The sequence below is a fragment of the Bradysia coprophila genome, chromosome IV, assembly GCF_014529535.1.
Source record: "Bradysia coprophila strain Holo2 chromosome IV, BU_Bcop_v1, whole genome shotgun sequence".
Taxonomy (NCBI): Eukaryota; Metazoa; Arthropoda; class Insecta; order Diptera; family Sciaridae; genus Bradysia; species Bradysia coprophila.
The window spans coordinates 11,463,801-11,483,519 of NC_050738.1; the positions used below are offsets into that span (position 1 = coordinate 11,463,801).

At 35.4% G+C, this 19,719-nt stretch overlaps 3 protein-coding genes across 3 annotated transcripts; 1 reads left to right on the forward strand and 2 right to left on the reverse strand.

Moving 5' to 3' along the window:
* Nucleotides 1–2,366: 2,366 nt before the first annotated feature.
* On the reverse strand, nt 2,367–4,071 carry LOC119066036 (odorant receptor 33a-like). Its single transcript, XM_037168254.1, has 4 exons — nt 4,067–4,071; nt 3,536–3,626; nt 2,704–3,155; nt 2,367–2,632 (listed from the first exon to the last, which is right to left on the reverse strand). Exons 1-4 carry the CDS (start codon nt 4,069–4,071, stop codon nt 2,518–2,520), a joined length of 663 nt encoding a protein of 220 aa, XP_037024149.1. The 3' UTR covers nt 2,367–2,517.
* Nucleotides 4,072–6,824: 2,753 nt separating this feature from the next.
* Nucleotides 6,825–8,936, reverse strand: LOC119066037 (gustatory receptor for sugar taste 64a-like). The gene is made up of 9 exons (XM_037168255.1): nt 8,765–8,936; nt 8,499–8,693; nt 8,197–8,391; nt 7,964–8,076; nt 7,783–7,905; nt 7,574–7,728; nt 7,356–7,518; nt 7,030–7,119; nt 6,825–6,967 (listed from the first exon to the last, which is right to left on the reverse strand). The coding sequence occupies exons 1-9, from the start codon at nt 8,934–8,936 to the stop codon at nt 6,863–6,865; spliced, it is 1,311 nt and encodes a 436-aa protein (XP_037024150.1). The 3' UTR covers nt 6,825–6,862.
* A 2,606-nt stretch (nt 8,937–11,542) lies between these two features.
* Nucleotides 11,543–12,636, forward strand: LOC119066038 (histone H2A-beta, sperm-like). The gene is made up of 2 exons (XM_037168256.1): nt 11,543–11,600; nt 12,257–12,636. The coding sequence occupies exons 1-2, from the start codon at nt 11,543–11,545 to the stop codon at nt 12,634–12,636; spliced, it is 438 nt and encodes a 145-aa protein (XP_037024151.1).
* Nucleotides 12,637–19,719: the final 7,083 nt, after the last annotated feature.

Consider the following 19,719-nt stretch of genomic DNA (forward strand, 5'->3'; position numbering starts at 1 on the left):
TGTTATTTAATCATGTTCGTACAATTTAATCGTTTCACTTTGTTTTATTGTTTGTGTCCATTTGTAGATACACTTGTCAATACACTTGTTAACCTTAATAAAATAAACTTTGTCAATTTCATTGTCCGATAAACCACTTTAGTCCACTTTTGTCTGGCAAAAAAAAAATTTATTCAAACACTTGTTCTGATTATGCTGCAACCGAAATTTCTTTGACAGTTTGTAATTTTACGCCAGGCACGCCAGGCATCAAAACCAAAGTATGTGAGTGCGTACTTTGAAAGTCAACTAGTTTTAACGAGCATACCAGAGATATGTGAAGTTTTACATGTAGCAGAGAAATGTTGTAGCATCAGAGAAGTGTGGAGTTTCATTCGGCGGACCCTGTATAGTTGTCAAATAGAGACTAAAAGTTAAAGGAGCGTTTTGTAATGAACAGATTATTTTGAAACGCTTTCGGCGAAACTAAAATTTGTAACAGCTATGTTGCAGCTTCCCGGATATTTCGGTAAATAATTGTAATTGATGGAAATACAAGAAATTGATGGATAAGGAATTGACTAGGAATACGTAAAATTGATGGAATTAAAAGGAATTGACTGGAAATACGTGAAGTTGATGGAATTATAGGTAATGGACTGGAAATACATTTATACATTGTAAGGGGATTGAAAGCAAATTATACTACAGATAAGTATTATGATCGGAGAAAAAGTACCAGGAATTTCCGATCATCATTCTTATCCTGATTTACTTTCAATTCCTTACAATTTAACGTATTTCCAGCCAATTCCGGTCAATTCCTTATAATTCCATCAATTTTTCGTATTTCCATCAATTACAATTATTTACCGGATACTCCGGACTTTTTCATGTACTACTTTCGACACCCTCAGTCTAGTTTTCGTGTGAATTTTGTTGATCTTAGGCGCAGCCGAAGTCAATGAACACGCATGTACGTTTCATTTTAATTCCGTTTTGTAATGGATTTTACATGCTGAGTGTGTTGAAAGTAGTGCTTGAAACATGAAAAGTATACAAGAAATGAGTAAATTGAAATTTGGAAATATTTTTTTTGTTGTACGCGCCTAAATGAGATTTGAGCCCCAGACCTCTTGCATATGAAGCAAGCGTTCCGATGAGTCCTCATGTCCCATTGCAATCTTCATGCATAAAAATTATCTCAAAGCTTCGGAATAACCAAAGCAATACTTGAAACAAAAATGCAAAGTATTGTTTTCGACGCATGTAGCATGTAAACAAATCATTTCGTTCTGAAAACAGTAAAATTGGAGGTAATTATGACCGTTGAAGACATACAATACGAAGCTGTGTTTTGGCTTATTGAATCCCTAACAAATATTTCTCTATTTTCAGCTACATTCGGGCTTCGAATTATATTTCGAAGTATACTTGCAACCGACATATCGAAGACATACGGTTTAAGGCTCAGCTATCAAATGTTAGATGTCACTTTCATAGAAGGATAACTGGAAAAAAGGAATTTAGGACGTAATGTGAACGAAAAGGGCGGTAAGTATTTAAAAATTGATTTTTATTCCAGGATTTCTTATTTGAAGAATTGGGCTGTAGTAATGGTAAACATCTGTTATATTAAAACAGATTATTGGTTTGTGTCAATCATTTAAACTAAACACTTTAAACAAAAGAAGTAATAGATTTAAACAGTAAAACGTTTGTCGTTTGCAATGGCAAGGCACTAAGCGTAAGTTTTCTTGAAGTTCCACAATTAAAGATGTTCGGCCTTAGTGGTTCTTTTGTATCGACTTAGAAGAAAACAAGTTACGTGACAAACAGAGGCGGTAAAAATACAGAAAAAAAACTCAGAGCATCATTTATGAACAGGCTTCGAGGCATTACCCGGTACATACAACTGCCTTTCGTCCGAAACAAATAGTTAGTTCAACTATTCCAGTGCTGACGATCGAAGAGCGTAGAGCCGATGGGAGAAACTGATTATCTGAAAGGTAGAATAAGGAAAAATTTTGAAATGAACAAACAAATTTGAAAACAAAATCATTTAGATTCATTCTTTGACAGTGATAGAGCCTCTCACAATACTATTAAATGGTGGCTCTGAACAGATCTGTCCAAGAAAGCATTTTAAAATCTCCGCAAAAATTGTTTCGGAAAGACCTGAAATCCGTATGCTAATCGTGTATGAAAGACATCTTACCGTCGTGAATAGGGCCAAATTTAGTGGAAATAATTTTCCTGCCATGAGGACACTGCTTCTCTTCGCTCGTTCCATTAATATCATAATATGTTTCTGGTATTTAACCGGCATTTCATACCAATTTGAAAAGTAAGCGGCGTTTGTCAATGAATCTGTGGCTGTTGATATTCTGTTTCCAAAGAATGTGTACGAAAACACTTCCGTAGCTATGCATGACATGAATAGGACACAAAATAGAAATGAGAAGATGTGCTCTAATATGTTCATCTGCAATATCAACAGTCGTCGTTTTATAAAGTTAGCGGAGTAAATCCTTTGTTTCATAATAATTTTACACTCGTCAACTGGTAAACACCAGTGCAGAAAACCGTTCCACTCAAACAGATTTGGGCAAAGAATTGAATTGATAAAAAGTTTTCCATTTCATGGATCAAGCTACCAATGAAGAAGTTAATTGATTCCAATTATTGCTTTTGAACAAACGATCTACAAACTTGTATACTCACTCCATCGCATGCTGATGGCGTTTAATACAGGCTACCAATTTCTCTAGTTCGATATCATCGCCAATCGCGTTTGTCCCCAATTCCTCCAATCTTCTTCCTATTATGAGCACTTCTGTTGCCAACGTATTCATCAAATAATACGAAAAACAATCGAGTGTTATATTCAGTTCCATGATGACGAAAGCACAAATGACAGAATACGGATACACGATCCAAAACGATGTAGCATCATTTTCCCAATCTAATGGATACCAACAAACCAACGGCATTTCCGGATTTGTTCTGCTAAACGGCTTAAAACATGCTAGTGTATCCGCAACATGGCCAGCAGAAAGGAACGTATACGACAATTTGCTAACATCTCGTTCTTTCACTTTCGACCATTCAGTTTCATCGGGACGATTGGCATCTTGTAAAGCATATAACTTTGGTACAAATTCAACGATTTGCTTCTTGTAATAATAGTAGTTCAAGATCTTAATCAAATAAGCCAGTATCGTTAATGTGGTGGCTAAAGCATTGGAAGTTTTCTCAATGTCGTTTATATTTACAATGACGTACATTATGGCAAATGAAACAAATGCAGCCGAGAACAGCGAATGAAAGATGTAAGAAAATGTCCAATAGAATTTTGTAGATGTATCGATGTTCGGGAAAAATCCGTAGAAACGAAGAATAAAAATTAGGAAACGGCTGAAGGTGGTTTCACCTCTTTGTGACATTTTATTTGGTATTATGTAATGAGGATAAGTACAAGTACACTGAACAAACCACAGCTCAGAAGTTCTTTAAAATGATAGTTGTTCACCCTATAAATATCAAGTAAGCATACCCGGCGTATCGTAAAATATCGTAAAATTTTCATCAAATTCAGATGTTTATGGCGAGCTATAATTTCTACGAAAATGGTTTCGAGACAAACGCTTAACAAGCGTTAAATAGTCATTTACATGACAAGCGATAAAAATTTAAAAAGTCAAGTTTCTGTGTGAATTTTGTTGACACGAGGCGAAACCAAGGTTCATAACAGGGATTCTTTTGAAAATCCACCTATCAAAATCGGGCCCATTTCGTCTGGGATGGATATACACATGGTCTGAAAGTTCTTTGCCAGTAGACATCAAAACAGGACTCACACAGTCTCGAGCCACACCTGGTTGCTGGTGGAAGAACTCCGAAGTTGGAAAAAGAGTGTTTTTTATCCGAATTTTTTGGTCGTTATAAATGATCGTTTCGGGTGAGAGAAAAATTTTCAAAATCTGTGTGAAATCTGTTTAAACAGGTCTGGGCTGGTACTGATGACGGTTATTGTGAACCTAACATGCTAGTTGTAACGTACATTATCTAAGCTTTCCATAAATACCTCATGTGCTGGTGATTGCTGGCGAGTTTTACGAGTAGCGGTTGTACTAACATAAAATTCTGTTATGTCGGCAATCACCAGCACTGCAAATGAGGTATCAACGGAAAGCATAGACAATGTATGTTACGACTAGTATCTTAGGTTCACATTAAGCGTCATCAGTACCAGCCCAGACCTGTCCGAAGTTCACACAGATTTTGAAAAAAATTTCTTGCAATGAATCTAATCAAACTAGGCATGACCCGAAAGTACTTGAGCTCAGCTTTCCAACGAGCCCACTCTCACCCGGAACGATCATTTATAACGGACTAAAATTTCGGATAAAAAACACTATTTTTCCAACTTCGGAGATCTTCCACCAGCAACTAGGTGTGGCTCGAGACTGTGTGAGGCCTGTTTTGAGGTCTACTGGCAAAGACCTTTAAAACCATGTATATATCCATCCCACACGAAATAGGTCAGATCTTGATAGGTGGATTTTAAAAAGAATCCCTCTAAACATTATCCCAAGTACGATAATGAATTTTGTATGCTTCTGCGTGGTAAAACGTACATTATGCTTCGGAGAGGGAGTTCGAGTTTATCTTTATATCGACATATAAAATATAATAATGTACTTCAGTCCAAATGTTCATATTGACGAATGGATTCATGATCCGCGCCTTCGACTTACGAACACAATCTCCTACTCAAAATGAACATTTGGACAGAGGTGCACAATACATTTTAATACATATTACGTGCATGTTGAAGACGTCGAAAGAACTGCATGAATTATGAAAAGTACTACTTTTGACTCATTTAGCATTTAGATTTTCATTTGGCCGTACAATTTCTACAATGAACTGTTTTATCTGTTAATGAATGTAAAAATGAGCCTTAATAAGGATGGAATGGTAAAACTCATCGAATATGGAAGGTTTTGTTTCCATTTGTTTTAAAAAAATATTCTCGATCCACAGAGTGATACGCTTGTCGTCTGTAAAAGTTTAGATACATTTATGGTATAAGAGTAAAATCCATTTTTCTAATATAAAGAAAATAACTTGATTGCAAGAAAATTGAATTGACTTAATTCGACTGAATTATGTATAAGTTTTGAAATGTTTCCGTTCATTAGACAATGAATAAGTTTTACATTTTACTACGGATAATTGAATTGAACTTTTTTTTTGTATTTACTTATTTATAGTCTCAGCTCCCAGTCCAAGTCACGGTATCCTCGACTATTTATTTGATTTCGTGTTGTTTCTAATATATTTATGATATAAATTTCAGTCAAAAGTTTGCTACCAGGGCCTATTATTGATAATTTGGACTGTCGAATTTAGGGATGAAATTACCAAGTTTACTGACAAAATTACCAAAAATAATTTTTATAAGAGTTTGGTACGGACAATACGATGGGTATGCGATTGAGATTGAGTTCATTCCTGGCAAAAAATATTTTTTATTATTAAGTAGCAGCAGCAAAGATCGAAACAGTGGTCGAATGTCTTATGTTAGACGTATTAGCTGCAAGAGTCTCAAGTCCGATTCCCATTAAATATTTATAATGTAAACAAAGGACTCGTGCTTAATATATGCGGTAGAAGTGAAATACTGGCATACTGGTGGTAATTGAAACTCAATGAAACCGAACGTTGTAAACATAAGAAGTAACAGATTTAAATAGTAAAACATTTTTTTGTTTGTAATGACAATCCACTAAGCCTGAGTCTTCTCAAAGTTCCACATAAAGCTCAAATGAAACTCGCAATGAGCAACATCAGTAGCAAAAAGGAAATTCTTTAAGCATTGATGATCGCTGTGCTAGTGCTAGTCTACAATTAGGGTGTGTTTTTTGATCTATATCGGACAAAACAAGTTATGTTACAAACAGAAAGGCTACAGAAAAGACTCAGATCGTCATTAGATAGTTTGCGCAAATGACTTATAATTTAAAAGTCCAAATGAGAAGTCACCTCTTCATAGAAGATGTAGCTCCTTAGAATTGTATACATACTGGAGCTACGTACATTAGCACCGTTGAAACAAAAAGTATTATTGAAATTCGAGGACGATAATCTGTCAGCCAAACCTAAGAACATATTGATCGGTAAATGGTTACCATTTATTTTACTGCGATAAAGGTGAACTGATCGAGGCTAACGCTAAGTATCACAGCGTTCCTGTTTTAGGAATGCCAATAGCCAATACGGGCTGATCAACCGTCTTATTTGAAAATTGTCGAAAGAGAGGGATGTGCAGATGGCTTACAATATGCGGATTTGAATGAGAAAACATTTTCGGATGCTGTTTATGAACCTCTAAGTAATCAGAAGTACCGTACCGTTGTCAAGTCCCATTCACTGAAATTTAGAGATAGACCACTACGACTACATCACTTACATAATTCTGTGTTTTGGGTGGAGGAATATGCATCACGAAGCAAAGTCCTGGAGTTCATTTGAACTTTTTCCAGTTTTATTGATTGGATGTGTTTGAGGCTTTGTTCACAATTTTGTACATATTCTTGAATATAAGTAAATCGTTTTTGAAATTCTCATACGGAAAACTGTCAGGCTTGAAAACTAAATCGAGTAAGGAAGGCAAGAAGATACAATAAAATGATCCATTTATCACATCATAGAGAAATTTCATGCAATACAAACAGAAAATTTACTTTTAATGGAATTAAATTCGACGACATACAACAAATCATGTGAGTCAAAGTAAATCGAAATTTTCGGTTACATATGCGACTTTTGTGCAAAATATCTTTGAAAAATAAAATTTTCTTCGTCAACAGAATTATCAGATAAATGCATCACACGCCGATGTTACGTTTTCCGTTTTCTTTTCACTACTTTCGTCAAATTGCAGTAGCACCAATTCATACGTTACAATTGTACCGGCCATCTGGTGGAAACAATGTTAAAATTGCAATGAAAAGGTGGGTGATTTCTAGAGTACGCATTTACGCCGAACAGTAGCGATCTGGTGATGAAAAAAAATTTCAGACCCGACAAAGCCACAGCTCGCGTTGAAATTTGATCGCCAAATCGTTCAAGCTATTGATGAAAGTTCATCGGAATTAGTCAAAGCGATGAATATAGTTAAAGTTGTAAATAATGAAATCTAAGCTAACGTCATGTCGCGCATATGACGTCTCTAAATGAATGTTAAAATGAATGAAGTAATAGATTTTCCAACAATTATTTTCACGAAGAATTATTAATTAACAATCCATGATGATGATATAGATGATAAAGATGATGATAGTGATGGTGACGATAGTAAAAGTTACCTCTGCACACCATTCCGTAGTATGTCGTCGCCGAACAAATTTGATTGGGTATGTAGCTGCATCATTTATGGACGCTGCTATTAAAAACACGCCAGTTGTACGACCAACCAAATATAGAAACGAGTACCAAAAGTATATGAAATTGATGAAATGCGGCAGCTTGCTGCAAATTGCTAAAGTGAATGTCGAATAGAATTTTGTAATTGAAATCACTTCACTTGAAAATGTTGAGTAGTTCAAAGCATACGTAGTACAAGTCGTTTGCATAACAGAGTATAATTATGACGACTAGATAATTATCGACTGTTTCTACAAGTTCGCATAACAGTACGTGGTGATGTCTGATTTCAGCCCATGAAGATTCGACCATTGGCTAATTGGATTTTTATTTAACTCTTAATTTATTGAAAAGATTTCTATTTTTTACTTCATTTTTTATTTCTTCCAATCGTTGATTGATCTGCTTAAATCTTGTTGCCAGAGCGATACTTGTTATCATAATGAACGTGTCTATGTAGTTCCAACCGAAAGTAAATGAAATGATTGCCCACTTGAGGTGGAAAGTAATAAAATTTTATTTTGTTGTAAGGATTTTCAATGTTATTTACCTCAATCAAAATGGTTAACAAAAAATGATAGGGTACAACCATGAAAACGTGCGGATGCTCGTTCAGAAAGAAATACTTCCATGCATCGTCTACGTTCGCTTCACAAGTTCTCACTTTTGCATAAAAATTTTGAACTGAATTCGATATGGCAGTTATGTGTTCGACTATACCATATTCAAGCGACAAGTTACTTCCGACTAATTTTGTTTATTGGAAAATAATTTTTTTCTTACCAATTGCGAGAAATAAAATCACACCAGCTGTGATTCGAATTTTGGTGGATAGGCTCCATCCACACTCTTTGTATGGCAAATTCAAAAAGATCTTTTCACGCTGGTGCCACTTCATTGCCAAATTTTTCCACTTTTGTGCGAGGATTAAAAATAGCAGTCCAATAGAAACGCAAACCGAATAAAATACGAAACCAGCTTGAAATCCAAAATATTTTTTTTTAATATTCAATTTAACTCTCACGTTCAAAATATCTTGAAGGCATTGACGAGATTCTTTGATTTTTTATTCCTACATTTCTCACCTATGTTTTTAGCGTTTATGCCAATCCGAGCAATCCGTCGTAAATACATAGTTCCTAACGATACACCAAGTACAACATAGAGCATTGTGATCATAACTCGAAACGTCTTCCAACGAAATTCGAATTTAAATGGATCACCAGTACGAATACCTTGTACTGGCATAAATCCCATAAATTGAGCAAAATAGATAACTGCTAGCGGTTAGCCGGAAAATGTTTTGATTATTTTCGACTAAGTTTGACAATTTTTATTTTATTTTTTTTACCTGGCCAAACACTTTTGAAAAAGCTTTCATTCCGCATTTCCAATAAATTTGTTGCGCCAATGCTAACTTTATTTTCTCGAACGGTTTCAATGTTTACGTTTAAGTGATGCTTATTTCGCTTCTTGAGTATCGGCTTTTTATCCTTTTTCACAACTGATAGCATTGTAATCATTGTTAGCAATGTTTTAAAATTTACAGCTCCTTAAATGTGGTTGACCAACAGAAAAGTGGTGAAAACTGACTTTATTTTTGGTTGAATTGATATGAATGTTTCAATGAAGATAAGCATCTCACATGACGAAAACAAACGAAAAGTCTACACTTTATTTTAAGTTAATTAGATGCAAAGCAAACACTTTTCTGTCCAGCCAACCAATCATTTAATATTTATAACAATAACAAAGTTTAAAATATCGTGACGATGTTTTCGCTGTCGACAGAGCATGTAGAAAATTAAACTGAATATCCAATTGTTTAAAGGGGCAATAATTAAGTCATTATACTGCGGGTGTTAACGTCCAAAAGGTACACTTTCGGTTAATCTCAAATCTCACGTTCTTGATACCCCAAAGTATCCAAAACAACAGAAAAAAAAAGTTTTTTTACTCGCTAGAAATGAAGTTTGAAAGTCAAAATTTCATCAGAAATTTGACCCCCGTGAAATTTTATGGAAAATGGCTTAAAGCCATCTTTATATGTATCTGTGTGGATTAGTTTTACATTTTAATACGGATAATTTAATTTTTAATTATTTTTGTATTTATTTAGAAATTAGATTGTCAAAAACCAGACTCGATCATTTTATTTTGCTTTCATTTTAAATGATTCAGCCTTAAGATTGTTACCAGGGCTATTATTGGTAATTTACCAGAGCCTAATATTTGGGTATTAATTCCAGAAAATTCCCTTTTTTTCTTTGCATTTTTATAATTAAAACGTAAAACGTTTAAAAACTGTGAACAAGCAAAGAAAAAAGGGAATTTTTGAGAATTAATTCTTAAATATTACGCTCTGTAATTTCCCGATAAAATTACCAAATTCACTAACAAAATTACCAAAAAGTAATTATTATAAGAGTTTGGCACAGAGAATTGGATGGGTGTGCGATTGAGATTTTTACACTCTGTCATTGCGGGCAAAATAGTTATTTTTGGCATCGATTGCAAAGTACTTTATTAGGCTCTAGATGTGTAATTACGACATGAGACCACAGGCCGCGTGTAATAATACACATCATGAGCCTAATACAGTACTTTGCACCTAGTTCATACAACGTTTTATGCCACAGAGACATCTAAAGTTTGTAAATTTGGCATATTATGATGCTGGGTGGCATAAAATAATTTTTTTACAACCGCTGAAACTTCGGAAGCCTTTGTTATGAAAAACGTTGTGTTTAACTCATTAAAAAGTTAGAAATTGCATTTTCTCGTGTGAATTATGGCCCTCGCCACGCTCTGGCAACACCCTAGAATGCAACTTTTCTGCCCTCGTTAAACAAATAACTATTATTATCGAGTAGCACTAGCAGCCAGAATTGATGTATTTTTGAAAATAAAATTGTCGGATCCGCCTCACACTCATTAGTTGCAAGAGTTTCAAGTACGATTCCCATAAAATATTCATAATTTAACCAACAGACTTGACGATTCATGCTTAAGATATGCGGTAGAAGTGAGAGCTTAAAATGATTGAACGGGTGTATCAGGTGTGGAGAACGTCTATACAATTCAGAAAGAACCGACAGACCCGTAATTATTTAAATGTAACACGCAAAAGAATATTTAAAACCGTTGTTGAATTAAGTTCGGAATGAAGATTTCGAAGAGATTATTGGTCGAGCTGGTAATTTTAGTGATTTATCTATTGTAATACTTTTAGAAACTAATCTAGAAAACTCAGGTCACCTTAAGTAAGAAAAAACCTTACTTGGTGGTCACCCAAGACATGAACATTTAACTAATGGTTCATGCACTTACCGCCAGTATTTTTTACTTCAAAATGGTATATTGACGAAGTTTAGTCTAAATGTAAGTGTATGCGATTGAGGGCAAAACATATTTGTTGCTATTGAGCAAGTAGCAGTCAGAATTTATGTATTTTTGAAATTATTTTTTGATCAGCTTTACACCTATTAATTGCAAGAGTGTCACGTCCGATACCTATAAAATATTTATAGCTTAACCAACAGACTACACTTGACGATTCTTACTTAAGATATACGATAGAAGTTAGAATTTAACCTGATTGAAAGGGTTTAATAGGTGTGGAGAACAGGAATATACTTTAGAAAGTACCGACTGATCGGTTATTATAATTTGCTTGCACAGATTCCGGGGACTGTGGTATATTGGGCTAAATTGGTGTTTTTCTGATCCGGAATGCTACTACACTGGCCCCTGTATTTTTTTTAGAATTTTGAAAAGTAGTTTTGGCATGGCTGGAGTGAGACATTTGAACAAATGTACGAAAGGGTTGGTTAGGGCAGTAAGAAAGATATACACCATTATTCTCCTCTCTTCTAACCAACTCTTTCGTACATTTATACAAATGCACTCTCCGCCAGTTCGAAATGGTACATAGACGAAGCTTAGTTTGACGATTCGGGAGAATCACGACACAATTAACTATTCGGAAACGTATCGGGGTAACTCGTATCTCATCTTCATTCTGTGATCTGTTGCCAAAGAAAGAAGTTCGTTTCGATTAAGTTTTTGTGAAAGCTCATCGTTAAAGTCTAATCAGTGTTTGTCGTCCGAATTGTGCTTTGTGTGGAAAATGGCAGATCGAACACGAGCTGAAGTCATCAATGTAATGAAGCCGAAGGAAAAGCGAGGTAATTAATATTGAAAATGTGAAATTACGGCAATCCGGATTTTTAGGGTTAGCATCTTTTCTGTTGCGCCATTTCGATCCTAACGGAACCTCATTGTTTAGTGAAAAGAAACAGTTTTTATGGATTTAGAATAAAATATTTCGATTGTCGGTGGCGTGACCCGTTCCAAGAGTTAGATTACAATTTGTGGCTCGACCCAGGCCTTCCTATTCTACTGATTAAGAAATCAATTCTCTTTATAAATTCTATCGCACATCCACACATTGAAACAGTAAGGGTTTCAGTGTTAGTGCTCGGAACTGATCTGATTCTGATCTGAAGTCTGAAAATCTGCAATTTTTCAAACTGTTTCAGATCAGATCAGATTAGTTCCAAATTAATCTGAAATTTTTATTCAAAAATTTAGATCAGATTCTATCTGAACCGAATCTGAAAAACGTGATCTTGAGATTTTCAGATTCAGATCAAATCCCTTTGAATTGGATCTGATCTGAAAATTTGAGATCATGTTTTTTCAGATTCGGTTCAGGTGAGACCAATCTGTTCCGAGTCCTAGATGGAGTATCCAATTCCGATTTCTTGTTGAATTAATTTAGAGTTGCGATAATTTCAATTGGATTTAGTTCCTAAACTGCGTTTTCTTCAAAACTTTTCAGTCACTCAATCCGAACGGGCTGTCCTGGCATTCCCGGTTGGCCGAATCAACCGGAAATTGAGTGATGGAAATTTCGCGAAAAGAATTGGAAAGGGCAGTGCAGTGTATTTGACCGCGGTATGTGAATACCTTGTTGCTGAACTATTGGATGTGGCTATTGATGAGGCCCGTAAGAAAAAACGAATGCGCATCAACCCGCGCCACATCACGTTGGGCGTGAGAAATGATGCGGAGCTCAGCCAGTTGCTGAAATATGTTACGTTTTCGGAAGGTGGCGTCCAGCCATTTGTCCACGAAGATTTGAAACATCGTATCAGTCCACTCCGGCTATCTAAGAAATCATTGAAGAAATCGTCGGAGAAGTCGTCGCGACAGTCCTAATCGTCAAGGGCAGGTTTCAAGTTTAAGAAGTTACTGAAGGCTACCAACTTATTGGGTAATTGAATTTGTATTTTCGTTCTACTTTAAAAAATATTTGTATCTAACGTTGAAGTTGTAAACTCAATTTTTCTTGTAATTAAATGAATTTGATGAAAGGCATGAAAGGCATGAGTTTTCGATTCAGAATCTGTGGGTGTCTCTAGTCTCATTCTGAGGTAAACCAAAATACACGCACGGAATTCTGAAAACCAACACATTTTCTGTTTTTCTACATTTTGCATGTATTTTCATATGGAGAAATCAAAAACTGAAGTAAAACACACAAACAGAAAATGGGTCGGTTTTCAAATTTCAGTTCGTGTAAATTCTCGGTTGGAGTCTTGAATTCGTCAAAGCTAAACGAAATATTTCAGTATTCAATAATGATGTGGTAAGTTAAAGACGGTGAGGCTTAAATTACATCTGGAATTATAAGAGATCTCAAAGGTCAAACAAGCATAGTATGGCAACCGGATTGAAAATAGAAATTTATGAAACCAAAAAGGTGAATACAAAACCATAACAATCTACGAAGATCAGGGACTACATTTTGTTGCATATCTATAAGCGAATTATTCTTGTCACAGGCAGAGAACAGAAAGTAACTGTAATTTTTAAAAAAACAGCCAATAAAAACAGGATCTCAAACGCCTGTATCTTTAATCAGACAAAAAACCCCACCGCGGTGACGCAAGTCCTTCACTTACAACAGTATTGATATCAGAAAGGGTGACGCTCAATACTATACCGATACGCAAAAATTTTGTAGTGTGGAATTGCGTCACGGCGCCTAACTAACGTGGCGCTATGATAATAGGCCCTGATTGTTAGATTAGATTAGATTAGATGGGAGGGTGTAAGCCCAGCACCTAAGCCTCAGATGGGCCTGTTGTGCTATTGTACAAGTCTCTTGATCATATGGACTGTGATTTTACATCATATCTCTCCCGACTTAGATTGTTCACAAATCGACCGTGTGTTAACGTCCCATACGTTGTGAATTCTCCAAGCCGTGGGTGGTATGCGAATACCACAACCATCACTAATTGACCTGTACATTTTCCCAAAGATGGCGCTATCAACATTGTCATGTTGTAGCTCTTTCTACTATTGACATTATGTCGATATGGTTTCTTTTATGGAGAAAGCGAATGTTGGGTTTTTTGATATTTCCGACTTTGTTACGGTTACGGCTATTAGTTTTAGGTAATAGCAAGTGTCTAATCACCATAGGCCATGAGTTGCCTCTTCGTATAAATCGCCATGCCACCATGTGACTGAACTCGTTCTGGCGTTGCAGGTTGTAGCGTTTGAATGATTCGTATTTCGTCATATCCCTTGACATCCATACAACGTATCAATCAATAGATCTGTTAAACCTCGCGGTCATTTTGGAGTACAAGATAGTTTCTGTATCTTGGGATTGTACCACAGCAAATTTGTAAAAATTTGCTATGTGGTTTTGGGGTGTCAAATGAGAACCCGAAGCGTTTGTACCTTACCTGCACTAAAATTGACTGCCAGATGCCATACGGCAATGTGTCATTTTCGTACATTAATCGAGCACGTAATTTAGCATTAGCTTCTGGTAGAGTCGATTGTTAATCCGTAAACCGACGCCACGAAGCACATGTTAAATAACAAAGGAAATAACACAATTGTTGATATCGCACAATGAGGCGAGAACGACTTTATTGATCAAAGAGAAAATGACCTACGAGAACAACACTTTGACTTCGTTAATAAAACCTTTAAAATAATTTCACCATTTAAACATTACAGCAAAATAAAAACACCAAAGCCGTAAAAGTTGGCACAGAAATTAGACAAAATCGAAAATGAATTCACACACAGCCACACAAAAGAAACACTTTTAGAGAGCAACGCATAAACACGTCCGTTCTCTGTGACTGCCGTTGTCCAACCCAGGCCCTGATTGTTACTATCCCAATCTTTCTTACATCGACGATGCGGATCTCACTATAAGTATTAATTAGAAGAGTATTAATAAGCTCACAACATTAATAACTTGGGAATGTGCAGCGTAGCTAGGTATACTTTATAAAACTATTCAGCTTAAAAAAACTACCTATCACAAGTACTAATTACAGAATAAACAGCAAAGAAGTTCTATTTTACGAGCGATGTAAAGAGTTTTACTCGCTATACCACTGGGGCACATGTTTTCCTTCACGGACACTAACGTTAAAACTTACTTCGCGAGTAGATTACTGTACCAGTGAAGGAATTTGATATCTTGTATCCAGATAAGTAAAAGTATCCGAGGGCGTCAACTCTCGGCTCAGCTCTACTCGTAATACGAGATATCAATTTCATTCACGTCTACAGTATGACGTTTTACTTCACGAGCGAGGGAAAGACTTTTCACTAGAGAGGGAATGACCACATTCCCTCACTAGTAAAGTAAAATATTTTATCTACCTAGGTGAAATAATAGCAGTGAAAAAGTGCTATTATTCCGCCGTCGGTAGATAAAATAGCGTATTCACCTCTGTCCAAATGTTTATTTAGACACTTGGGGTTATAACATTCGCCTTCGGCTCATGCAACAACTCCCCAAGTGTCTAAATAAACATGTGGACAGAGGTGAATAATCTACTAATACATGCTAGTTGGGAAATTTTTATTTTGAGGAGTGGAAGGGTAATCCCACAAGTCAAAATAAAAATGTCTCAATTAGCATGTAAAGTAATATTCCCTAGGGATGGGAATGACCCTATTACCTCCATAGTAAAGTAATATATATTATGCACCTGTTGCCAAGATTGATATTTTGACGTGTAGGACATTATTGCCCTAGCCGAAGGCGTGGGCCGTAATGCCTACACGTCAAAATAACAGTCTGGCAATCTGTGCATATCATATTTTATCTGTCGAGAACAGATATATCGAGATAAACAAAAACTCCCTAGAGGGATAAGCTCGAGATTATCGTTCTAGACAGATAAATAACTATTACTGAATTGGTTAACAATATATTCTTTACACTGCTAGTTCTCGCACTTACATCAGAATTTCGTTAATTTCTTAGTCAAATTTCATGGCTTATTGGGTATACCTTCTTATAGAAGTCATTTTTATAATTAGTTTTCGGTGTGCTCTCAAACAGATCAAATATGAAATTTTTAGTGATTGCAGTGATCAGTACAGTGGTTAGCTTCACATTAGCAAAACATCAATTTGTTGGTTTTAAAAGCGATGATTGTAAACTTAATTCAGACGAAGCGTCACTAAGATCAATACTAATCGAATGTGGTCAACACGTATCTGAACAGAATCGCCATTTCGACTGGTCCATTGCGCTAGAAGTTCTGAACAATTTAAAAACTTCAGAGCAATTAAACGAAACTAGGATAATTAATGATGAAAGAGCGCACAATATTATACCGATATCCCGCTGTAACAGCACCATTAACACAAAATCAACTGTGTATGTGGCAATAATTGCAGCTATAGTTATCGTGGTGCTTCTGTGAAATATCAAACGATTCATATTGGCTGATGGAGTAATACGTAATAGTGGTAATAAATTCTGTAAACTCTGAACTTCGAAAAGGAACAATTACAATATAATTCTTACAATAATAAAATTTGAATTTATCATTTATCAAGATGTGGAAGAAAACATTCAGCAAAGAACTAAGGCAAATGAAATTCATTTTTGGAACACTGGAACTACACTAGTCCAAATATTAACACTTTTTTGAAAAACTTTTACTTCTTTGTACTTCTCCCTCCTGGCTAAAATAAAATCACATCACATGAAGTACGAAAATCATAGAAATGAGTTATAAAATCTGTCGACGAATGCAAAGAATTGCTTTAACTTGACCAAAATAGTTGAAAAAATTTCTTTTTCTTCCTGTAGTACCAAAACCGTCACATTCACTCACCAAATTTAGTACCGAAAGAGCAACATTCTCCCCTACTATTTTCTCTCAATTTTCATTCCCGCTTATGTCATTTTCGATCCTATCTTTATTCTTTCCCAAATGTGTCAAGTTGTTGTATGTACGCGAATGTAATGTTTTTAGTGTTTTGTGACAATGCATTCATAAGGATTGCTTTCAGCATTCATACGGACTGCTTTCGGCATTCATTCGGATGTCTTTCGGCATTCCTACAGATTGCTTATTTTTCGACATTTGTGAGAATACATGCACACGGAACGGACTTCTTTAGGCATTCATACGGATTACTTTCGGCATTAATATGGAATGCTTTTGCACCGGTATGTTGTTCAGTTTTGTTGTTATGTTTTGTTCGGAATGTGACTTTGGTACTCCAGGAAGAAAAATAGTATACAAACCACGGATCAAAAAGGTGTGTTTTAGACCACGGTGGTGAAAACGTCCTTAGTTTCCGCTCCGCTTCGCGTCGCTCCATCCCTGGACGTTTTCACCACCTGGGTCTAAAACACACCTTTTTGATCCTTGGTATGTAACATACTATTATTCAACGAATTTATTTATTGTCACTAAAATTACCGAAAAACAAATTGTCGGATGTGAGTGATCCACAAAAGCTGTATGTGAGAGATATAGCACAAAAAACAGAGAGTCTTAACCAGGGTTCCTTAACGTTAAAACTTTATCATAAAAGTTTCACTTCGTACCGTTTCGAAATAGAACTTTTGCTTTTTCGGTACAGTTCATAACGAAATCGGTGTAACGAAAAATTATTTCGGTATGGTTTAACGTTATAAAGAGAAACGAAATTTTTTCCGGTATAGCGTAACGTTACAAAGAGAAACGAAATATTTTCCGGTGTGGCTTAACGTTACGAAGTAAAACCAAATTTTTTCCGGTATGCCTTAACGTTACGAAGTAAAACGAATTTATTTGCGGTATGGCTTAACGTTACAAAGAGAAACGAAATCGTTTTTGGAAAGGTTGTAACGTTACAGAAACAAAAAAAAATTAGTGTCAAAAAAGTTGCGGTTTCCGGAGCTGTAAACAATAAAAATACAAAAAATTCATGATAAATGCTCCGTGTTATAATTATATTACTTCAAAATTCAATAAAAAAAACATTTACGATAGAAAATATTCGTATAAACCTCCCTTTAGACCAGGCTATTACTGTAATTTACTCTAATTTTCAAGATACTGTATTGGAACAGTTAATTGTCTTAACGTTATTTCATTTATCGAAAAATATTCCGTATCATGGTAACGTTACGGAATGTAACGGAAAGAATTTCGTTTTCTTTTAACGTTACGATATGTACCGGAAAAATTTACGTTTTCTTGTAACGTTACGAGATGTACCGGAAAAATTTTCGTTTTCTTGTAACGTTACGAGATGTACCGAAAAACATTTCGTTAGCAAAAACCGTTTTAGATTGTGTAACTGTAACAAATGTACCATTAAATTTTTCGTTATGATAATAACGTTACATTTGAATCGTTTTTGTAACGTTACGTCCACGTAACAAAAAATAACGTTAAAAATAACGTTATGCCGGAACCCTGGTCTTAACAAATGACGAAAAAGTGTATATAATGCTCGTACAATTGAAGCGATTGCTCATTTCAGTTTGTGTCGTGCTGATATGCACATAGTCATCGCAAGACATAGGTGCACTGATGATGGCGTGATACGCCGGAATCAGCATTGTTTGTCCTGTTGTTCGTCCGCACTATGATTGTAAACGGTAAAACGTTTCGTCACGAATCGTAAACGGTAACACGTTTCGTTCGCCCTTTCGTTGAATAAAAGAAAATTTTTCAACAATTTTGGTCAAGTCAAAGCAATACAACACTTTGTCAATGTTGAATTACTGACCAAGCAATACAACAATTTTATTAACAAAGAATTCTGACTTACCCTTATAGCAAAATGAACTACATACGAGAAATTGCTAAATACTAGGCGATAAGTTAAACAAAAGAAGTAGCAGATTCAATGACTGTACCGAAATAGATCTTATGTCTTATCTTAAGTTTACTCTTTGGAACAGGGCCAATTTTGTAAAATCTTTTTTTAGAAATTCGAGAATTTTAGAATTCTGAAGAAAAGTGAATAGTAGGGGTGTGCGATGGTTCGGGGATCAGGATGGAAGGGGTCCACAAAAAATTCTTACCATCCCTAGATGTCAAAAAATGATTTTAAAATTTTTTTAAAATTCATTAACAACTTGCGCAACACTGAAGCTGAATTTGCGACTACTGGTAAAATCTCATATTTTGACCTCTACCAACAATATGCTGCGAGATATTTTTTGCCCTAATTAGTGTTTTTCTAATAATTATAGTCCAATAAAACAGAAATTTTTTAAATTGGAAACATTTGGCCGAAGCGTTATGTTTGGTGGGTCTAAGTTCGCCAACTATGAAAAATTGAGTAAATTTTAAACTTGAAAATTCTATAATCGACATAGAAAATTAAATTATTAAAAAAAGAAGAGTTTTTGAAAATCGTCTGTGAATGTGTCGTCTCCGTTGAGGATTTTTTCCTCAATTTTGGGCAAAACAAACAGTCACACCACACGCATTTCACAGACGATTTTCAAAAACTCTTCCTTTTTGGATATTCCCAACCATTTAAGCCCATTTGAGCAATAATCGAATAATTTTTTATGTCGATTATAGAATTTTCAAGTTTAAAATTTACTCAATTTTTCATAGTTGTCGAACTTTGACGACACAACAAACATAATGCTTCGGCCAAATGTTTCCAATTTAAACATTTTCTGTTTTATTGGACTCTAATTAGTAGAAAAACACTAATTAGGGCAAAAAATATCTCGCAGCATATTGTTGGTAGAGGTCGAAATATGAGATTTTACCAGTAGTCGCAAATTCAGCTTCAGTGAATTTGCGCAAGTTGTTAATGAATTTAAAAAAAATTTTAAAATCATTTTTTGACATCTAGGGATGGTAAGAACTTTTTGTGGACCCCTTCCATCCTGATCCCCGAACCATCGCACACCCCTAGTGAATAGTGATAAGTTGACGTAGAACTTTGAAATTATAAGTAATTTCTTCATAACAAGTACTTAGTACATGGAGGTGGAAAGTC